The sequence below is a fragment of the Carlito syrichta genome, unplaced genomic scaffold (assembly GCF_000164805.1).
Source record: "Carlito syrichta isolate Samal-C Ts95f unplaced genomic scaffold, Tarsius_syrichta-2.0.1 Scaffold308663, whole genome shotgun sequence".
Taxonomy (NCBI): Eukaryota; Metazoa; Chordata; class Mammalia; order Primates; family Tarsiidae; genus Carlito; species Carlito syrichta.
In genome coordinates this window covers 136,038-145,171 of record NW_007252759.1, presented here as the reverse complement: position 1 = coordinate 145,171, position 9,134 = coordinate 136,038, and the positions used below count along the sequence as shown (strand labels likewise).

Here is a 9,134-nt window from a genome sequence, read left to right as displayed (position 1 = left end):
CGAACCCGCGGGCTCAGGCAATCCACTCACCTCGGCCTCCCAAAGTGCTGGGATTACAGGTTGAGCCACCGAGCCCAGCCATATTCTTTTAATTTTAAATGTTAGATGTTGTCCACAGGAAAAATGGTTATATATCATGTATATATTTATGTTTCTGCACTGCTCAGAGTCTGATGAATAGCAGTAAAGAAGAAATGCGTGAACTAGCTGCATTGTTTTATTCTGTGGTGGTATCAACAGTGTCGGGAAATGAGTTGAAGTCAATGATAGAACAGCTTATAAAGACTACAAAAGACAATCACGTACGTTATTAGTTTTGTCTTCATTATTTTTTGTGGGAGATAGCATTTTACGAAAGGATGCAACCTGTTTTTAGTTTTTATGTTCTCATTTGTAAAAATGAACTTACAAATTCCTTGCTTTTATGATTTGAAAGAGTATACTTAAACTAAATTGATTCAGTGAGTTCATTGAACAGATATGAGTGTTTGATAAACACTGTTTTAGGTGCTAATATTACAGTGGTCAGTAAATAGTGAGAAACCCTAGTGCTACATGGTGGTCAAGAGCCTACAGCCATAGAACCTACAGCTATATCACCTTGAGCACGCTTGATCTCTTCTGATCTTGGAAGCTAAGCAGGGTAGAGTCTGCTTCATATTGAAGAGAGTTGTTAGCTCCTTTCCCATCTACTGCTGCTTATCGTTGCACCTATGAAAAACTTTGTTTTGAAATAGTTTATTGGCTATGTTGTGTTTGGAAGTTTTAGTAATTGGAAATAGGATCTGTTCATTGTATTTTGTTGGTAATAGGGAGATATTGTACTTGAAAATTATGATATTGTTGTTATGTAAGTGCTGCTGTAAGCTAGAAGAAAACATGGATGCTGTAGCAGCTTCACCCAGGGTTAGAGTGGGTGTGGGATCAAGACTCAGCTTAACTTCTCAAAATTCTCTGTTGGAAACTCAAGTTTCTCTTGTTCCCTTAGCTTGATTCATTAGTATCCAGTAGAACCTCAAACAATCACTTAATTCTTTTGCCTTGTGTTGTATTAGAGAGATAGTCTAATAGACACATAGCTATTTCAATGTACTATTGCACGTATAAGAGAGAACCAGACATATGCTATTGTTTTGTTAAATTCAGAGCCCAGAGATACAGCATGGATCCTTGCTTGCACTGGGATTTACAGTGGGAAGATATTTGGCCAAAAAGCAAACAAGAATGGCAGAGCAACAAGACCTGGAAAGAAATGTCGATTTCCTCCCTGAACAAGAGGAACTAATTCGGAGTGCCACAGAAACAATAGGTAATTAATGTCTTTATGTTGACGCAGATGTTGCAGTTGAGGTGGAGCTTCTCTCTGTCACTAAGACTATAGTGCCGTGGTACAATCACAGCTCACTGCAGGCTTGACCTCCTGGGCTCAGGTGATCCTTCTGCCTTAGCTTCTCAAGTAGCTGGACTATAGCAAGTACCACCATGTTTGTCTAATTTTTTGATATTTTGTAGAGATGAGGTCTCTCTTTGTTGCCCAGGTTAGTCTCAAACTCCTGTCCTCAAGGGATCCTTCTGCCTTGGTTTCCCAGAGTGCTGGGATTATAGGTATGAGCTACTGTACCCGGCCTCAATTTTTGAATTGTGCTATTTATTTATTTTTGAGTCAGGGTCTCCTTACTGTATTGCCCAGGCTGAAGTGCAGTGGCACAATCATGACTTACAGCAGCCTCAACCTTATGGGCTCAGGCGATCTTTCCCCTTCAGCCCCCTGAATTGCTGAGACCACAGGCATGCACCACCACACCGGGGGGCGGGGGGGAGAAGACTTTAAAATTTTTTTGTAGAGACAGGGTCTTGCTACGTTGCCTAGGCTGGTTTCAAACACCTAGGTTCAAGCAGTCATCCTGCTTTGGCCTTGGATTACAGGCATGAGCTTCCACACCTGGCCTGAAATGTAACTTTTTTTTAAAGCAGGATTTATTAAGGGGACAGAAAAACTCCCGCAGTGGGAGGGGACCTGAAGGAGTTGCCCTGAATTGTAACTTTTAATGTGGCATTTCAATTTCTATTTTTCTTCTTTTCTTACCCTATGATCATTTGACAGAGGAGCACTTCCATATCTTTTTACAGTATTGTACTTTAAAGGCACAAGCTTTTTCACAAAAACTTACTGATGCTAAGTAAATTATATATTTTTAATGACAATGAGAGTACTCTATTTTTCTACATATTTTCATATTACAGACATGTTTCTGTTATAGAAAAAAAATTATACATTCAGAAAGAACACCTCTCTGTGTCCTGTTGTCTTGTTGTTTTCTGCTGAATAAATGTTAATAAATTGTCAACTAGGAGATATTGTAGACTTTGATTTTATTTTGCTGACTTAAAAAAAAATCTTGAGTACATTACTGATTGCTTTAGGACACTGATAATAGTTTGTTTTTCTCTTTTTGTCTAAATATGCTTACAGGCTCATTTTTGGACAGTACATCACCCCTTCTGGCAATTGCTGCCTGTACAGCCCTGGGTGAGATTGGCAGGAATGGTCCACTCCCAATCCCCAGTGAGGGATCTGGCTTTACCAAATTGCATCTTGTAGAAAGTTTACTAAATAGAATACCTTCCAGTAAAGAAACAAATAAGGCAAGTCTTTTTATTTTTTTCCTTCCCTTTTGGAATTCTGTCTTCCTGTTCATAAATGAGCAGGATGAAATTGTAATGTGGCTAGATGGCTTTGCAGCTGAATGAAGGATTTAATGTAAAAAAGAATGATAAAGGAAAAAATCTAAATGTTCACTTAGGGATTATCCATGTACAACCTTAGTGCGTGCATCTTTTTTCTTTAAAAGAAATTTTATTTATATATTTGAGTTGGAGTCTCATTCTGTTGCCCAGGCTGGAGTACAGTGGCATGATCATGGTCACCATAGCCTTGACCTGCTGGGCTCAGGCGATCATTGCCCTCAGCCTTCCAAGTAGCTGGAACTACAGGTGCGTGCCACCACACTCAGCTAATTTTTCAACTTTTTGACTTAGTGTAGAGATGAGGCCTCACCATGCTGCCCACGCTTCTTGTAAACCCCTATACTCAGGCGATCCTCTCGTCTCCACCTCCTGAAGTGCTAGGATTACAGGCGTGAGCCACTGGGCCTGGCTTTGTGTGCATCTTTTGACCCATCAATTCCAATTTAGGCCTTTACCTGTTAAGATTTGAGTGAAGGGCAGCCCCCTTGGGTCCCTTCCCACTGTGAGAGCTTTTCCGTCTTCCCAATAAATTCTGCTTTCTCAAAAAAAAAAAAAAAAAAAAGAATTTGAGTGAAATATTAAATTTATCAAAGCATCTTTTGTCTTGCCAAAGGTGGATAATAAAATGAATTATAAAAGTCTTATGATTTTTATAATTTTAGATAAAATCTAAATGCTAACCTTCTTCTAAAGCCAGTTTGGTTTTAAAGAAGTTCGGGCATTAGTAACAAGTGTGAATAAACTGAGGGAAAGGATATTTAGAGTTTTTTAGTTTTAGATAAGTATTTTCTAGACTTCAAAACCTTTTTTGTGATCAAAGCACATCATAGTTGGGTTATGATTTAGTGAGCAGAAGTAGTTTACTACAAGTTTAATAGATATAATCTTATTCTTAGTCTAACTACCATTTAAAACTTTCTGGGAAGATCACACAGTATTGTTTTTATTAACTAATCAATGCCAATAATTGGCAAGCATTTGTAATGTGCTAGGGAGTATGCTAAGCCCTTTCCATGTATGAATTAATTCCAAAAAAGTCTAGTGAAGTAGGCACATTTGTCATTTCTGTATAAGATAACATGAGAAAACAGTCCTAGAGAGGCAAAGAACCCACTGAAATGATTGAGATGTGGTTTGGTCTTAGGCCCTCTAGACCCAGAATTCACATTTTTAATCATTATAGTTTGAAAGATAATTAACCTAGTTAAAGACTTTTTTCTTTTATATGGATCCTTAATAGACTCAGGTTTATATGTCTGTCTCTCTCTCTCTCTCTTTGAATCATGGCTGACTGCAGCCTTGACCTTCTGGCAGGCAAACCTCCCACATCAACTTTCCAAGTAGCTGGGGTTATAGGCACATGGTAATTTTTTTTTTTTTTTTGTGGAGATGAGGTCTCGCTGTGTTGCCTTGGGCTTGAGCAATCCTCCCACCTTGGCCTCCCAAAGTGCTGGGATTACATATGTGAGCCACCATACCTGGCCAGGTTTATGTGTTTCTATCTTTAATGTCTTATAGGCAAGCTACTGTAAAATTGAACAGCTTTTATAAAAACATACGCATTGGTGTGTGAGTTAGGCAGGCTGCCCTTTCTTTCATCTCATTTTGGGAAAACTCTTTTGGGGTAAAGCTGTTATATACTTTGTTTAAAATAAAAAAACTTCTGTGTTCTTCCAGATGAAAGAACGAGCAATTCAAACACTGGGATATTTTCCAGTCGGGGATGGAGATTTTCCTCACCAGAAACTCCTCTTGCAAGGTCTGATGGATTCTGTGGAGGTATTTATATTGCTACCTGATTGTTAGTTATTCAAACAAGAGGCATTTTTTAGGTGCAGTTTTGCATACTGTGAGATTTTTAATTAAATATTTATGTATTTATTCACCAAATATTTAATTCTGAGTGCTGGTTTGGGGTTCTTCACTGTGCTAGGCATAGCATTGACTAAATCACCTATGAGGGAAAGATCTTTTCTCATAATCTTTGAGCAAAACATGGTACAGTGTGGGTAAAGGGGAAACATACCCAGTCAGTCAGATGTGGGGAGTGGGTGCTGGTTATCTTGTTATATTGATCTTGATGATTTAGCTTCTGTCCTCTAGATGCCCAGTCGAGTAGAGTAGACCTACAAGTAGACAAATGCTAAATGTGTGATAAGTGTCTCAGTTTGGCTTGATCTGGCCCCTGCTTACGTTGATTCTCAACATTCTCTCACATTTTTGTATGCCTGCCTTTTTGGCCTTCTCTGCTTTGAATTTTTGAAATCTCCCTACTGCCTTCCTTCTCAGATTGTTTCTGTCTTCTTTGAAAAGCCTTCCCTGATCCTTCAAACTAGGGTAGATTCTTTGGTTATTTGATTCTTTTTCTTCACAGTATTTATCATAGATTCTAATTACCCACTAAACTGAAGGCAGAGTCTGTTTTGCTAACCTTTATAAAACAAATTCCTAGCAGTGTGATTGGTAATGGTAGGACCTCAGTGAATATTGGTAGAATAAATGACTGAATGAAGAGACATTAGCATATAAGGCAGTGGAATCATAAAGAAAGGTATAATTCTGTTAGAGAAGAGTTGATACAGGTCTTTTGGGAGGAGAGATTGCTGCTGGGTCTTGAAGGGTGGGAGGGAGGAAAGAGAGAATTGAGGCCAAGGACTAGACAGCTCAGTGAGAGAGCCAGTGTTAGAATTCAGGCTTCTAGATTCTGAATTCAGAATTTTTAAGTGAACTTTTTTTTTTTTTTTTTTTGAGTTGGAGTCTCACTCTGTCTCCCAGACTGGAGTGCAGTGGCATGCTCCCAGTCACCGCAGCCTCAACCTGCTGGGCTCTGGTGATCCTTCCTCCTCAGCCTTCCAAGTAGCTGGAACTACAGGCGCGCGCTACCATGCCTGGCTAATTTTTTGATTTATTGTAGAGATGAGGTCTCGCCAAGTTGCCCAGGCGAGTCTCAAACCCGTGGGCTCAGGGAATCCACTCATCTCAGCCTCCCAAAGCGCAGGATTACATACTGAGCCACCAAGTCCGACTCTTAAAGTGAACTTTTTTAGACAACAAATTATACTTATATCTGGTTCTCTTGGGATATCACTAACATTGTAACCCTGTGGGGAGAAACTTATTATGTCTGCTTTTTCCTCTTTTTTCTTCTTTAAATCCACAAGAAAGGTGGGTATTTTTCCTAGATTTTTTTTTTCTTTTTAAGGGAAGGCTTGGCTGAATTCTTAACTTGCTTTTGATGTTATTATTTTAAGAGTTTAGAAATGCAGAAATCCATGAAAAGCTAGAAATGTGGAGTGAGTAAATAAGAATAAATGAAAAACATGAATTATATTTTTATTGATACCTAATAGTTGTACATATTTAAGGAATGCTTGTGATATTTCTTTTCTTTTCTTTTCTTTTGTCGATTTCACTTTGTTGTCCAGACTGGAGTGCAGTGATATGACCACAACTCAACTGCAGCTTTGACCTCCGGAGCTCAGGGGTTCCTCCTCCCTCAGTCTCCTGCGTAGCTGGGACTATAGGCACTCACCACCATGCCTGGCTAATTTTTAAATTTTTTGTAGAGATAAGCTCTTGCTATGTTGCCTAGGCTGGTCTCAAACTCCTAGGCTCAAATGATCCTCCTGCCTTGGCCTCCCAAAGTGTTGGGATTACAGGCATGAGCCACAGTACCTGACCCATGTGATAGTTCATTACAAGCATACAGTGTATAATGGTCAAATCAAGGTAATTGGGATGTCCCTCACCTCAAGCATTTATCATTTTTTTGTGTTGGTAGCATTCCATATCTTCTAACTATTGAAATATGCAATAAATTCTAGTTGCTGCCAAATACTTGAACTTATTTCTTCTAACTGTATTTTTGTATCCATTAGAAAACCTCTTTTTCCTACCTCTTCTGCTACATTTTCTAGTCTCTGGTAACCACCATTCTATTTAATATCCTCATGATACCAATTTTTTTAGCTCCCACATATGAGTGAGAATGTGTGATATTTGTCTTTCTGTGCCTGGCTTATTTCACTTAACATAATGTCCTCCAGTTCCATCCATGTTGCTGCAAGCAGCAGGATTTCATTCTTTTTTTAGGGCTGAATAATATTTTATTGTGTATATATACCTTTTTAATCCATTTATCTGTTGATGGGCATTTAGCCTGATGTCATGTCTTAAGCTATTCTCAATAGTGTTGCAATAAACATGAATGCAGCTATCTCTTCAGTGTGCTGATTTCTTTTCTTTTGAATATTTACTCAGCACTGGGATTGCTGGATCATATGTTAGTTCTATTTTTAGTTTTATTTCTCTTTTTTGTTTTGTTTTGTTTTTAGAGATAGGGTCTTGCTTTGTTGCCCAGGCTGGAGTGTAGTGGCACATTCATAGGTTGCTACAGCCTCAAACTTCTGGTCTCCTCCTACCTCAGCCTCCCAAGAAGCTGGGACTATAGGTACATACCACCACACCAGGCTAATTTGTGTTTTTTTGGTAGAGATGGGTCTTGCTGTGTTGCCCAGAGTAGTCTTGAACTCCTAGCCTCAAGTGACTCTTCTGCCTCTGCCTCCCACAGTACTGGGATTACAGCCATGAGTCATCATGCCTGACCAGTTTTTAGTTTTTTGAGGAACCTCCATCCTATTTTTCATTATGCTGTATTAATTTACATTCCCAACAACAAGTATATGAGCATTCTTCTTTCTTTACATACTCATTAGTATCTGTTATTTTCTGTCTTTTTGATAGTAGCCTTATTAACTTTGGTGAGTGAGATCTCTTTTTTGTTTGTATTTTCATGATGATTAGTGATATTGAACATTTTTTCCCACATACCTCTTGGCCATTTGCATGTGTTCTTTTGACAAATGTTTATTCAGATTTTTTGTTCATTTCTTGCTATTATTTGTTTTTTTGCCATTGAGTTGAATGCCATTATCAGATTATTATTATTTTTTATTGAGTCGAATGCCTTGTTTGTTCTGGTTTTTAATCCCTTGTTGGATGGATGATTTGCAAATATTTTTTTCCATTCTACAGGTTGTCTTTTCATTCTATTGGATTTTTCTTTTGCTGTGCAAAAGCTTTTTAGCTTGACATAATCCCATTTGTCAATTTTTGTTTTAGTTGCCTGGCCTTTTGCGGTCTTAGTCAAGAAATCTTTGCCCAGATCAATGTCCTGAAGTGTCCCCAGTTTTTTCTTCAGTAGTCTTATAGTTCAGGTCTTACATTTGAATCTTAAACCCATTACGCTATGATTTTTGTATATGATTAGAGATAGGGGTCTAGTTTCATTTGTCTGCATATGAATATCCAGTTTTCCACACCTCACTTTTTGAAAAGACTTTTCTTTCCCAAGTGTATGTTTTTGATTCCTTTATTGAAAATGAATTGACTGTAAATGCATAGGTTATCTCTGGGTTCTCCTTCCTTTTCCATTGGTGTATGTGTTTTTATGCCAGTACCATTGTTTTGCTTACTGTAGCCTTGTAGTATCTTTTGAAGTTGGGTAGTATGGTGCTTCTGGCTTTGTTCTTTTTGCTTAGGATTTCTTAGGAGTCTTTTGTGATCCCATACAAATTTTAGGATTTTTTTTTCTGTTTCTGTGAAGAATGTCATTTGTATTTTGACTGGGATTACATTGAATCTATAGATCATTTTGGGTAGTGTGGACATTTTAGCAATATTAATTATTTCAGTATATCAATATGGAATATTGTTCCTTTTCTGTATGTCCTTTTAAATTTCTTTCATCAGTGGTTTTTAGTTTCATTATAGAAATGTTTTGAGAGGGATGAGAAAAGAAAATAAATCATGTCTTTGCTTAAATTTATTCCTAGGTGTTTTATTCTTTTGGTAACTATTATGAATGTGATTGCTTTCTTAATTTCTTTTTCAGATTGTTCACTGTTGGCATATAGAAATACTACTGAGTTTTATATGTTGATTTTTTTTTTTTTTCATCCTGCACCTTTACTGAATTCGTATATCATTTCTAACAGTTTTTTGGCAAAGTCTTTAGGTTTTTCTTAATATACAGGATTATGTCACCTGCAAGCAAGGGATGTTTGACTTCTTTCTTTCCGATTTGGATGCCCTTTATGTCTTTTTCGTGTCTAATTGCTCTGGCTAGAACTTCCAGTACTCTGTTGAATAATAAAAGTGGTGAAAGTGGGCATCATTGTCTTGTTCTAGATATTAGAGAAAAGGCTTTCAGTTTTCCCTGTTCAATAAGATGCTAGCTGTGGGTTTGTCCTGTATGACTTTTACTGTTTTGAAGTATTTTCCTTCTGTACCCAGATTGAGAGTTTTTATCTTTTTTTTTTGAGTTGGAGTCTCACTCTGTCACCCAAACTGGAGTGCAGTGGCCACTCCCGGCGACCGCAGCCTCG

General features: G+C 37.9%; 1 protein-coding gene across 1 annotated transcript in view; it reads left to right on the top strand.

The window, feature by feature from the left end:
* The window catches only part of KIAA0368 (KIAA0368 ortholog), a 118,733-nt gene that overhangs the window by 68,596 nt on the left and 41,003 nt on the right, over positions 1 to 9,134 (top strand). Inside the window, exons 20-23 of the mRNA XM_008065558.1 lie at positions 168 to 302; positions 1,147 to 1,309; positions 2,474 to 2,646; positions 4,426 to 4,527. Coding sequence (XP_008063749.1) covers positions 168 to 302; positions 1,147 to 1,309; positions 2,474 to 2,646; positions 4,426 to 4,527 — 573 coding nt within the window. The remainder of the gene's footprint in view (positions 1 to 167; positions 303 to 1,146; positions 1,310 to 2,473; positions 2,647 to 4,425; positions 4,528 to 9,134) is intronic.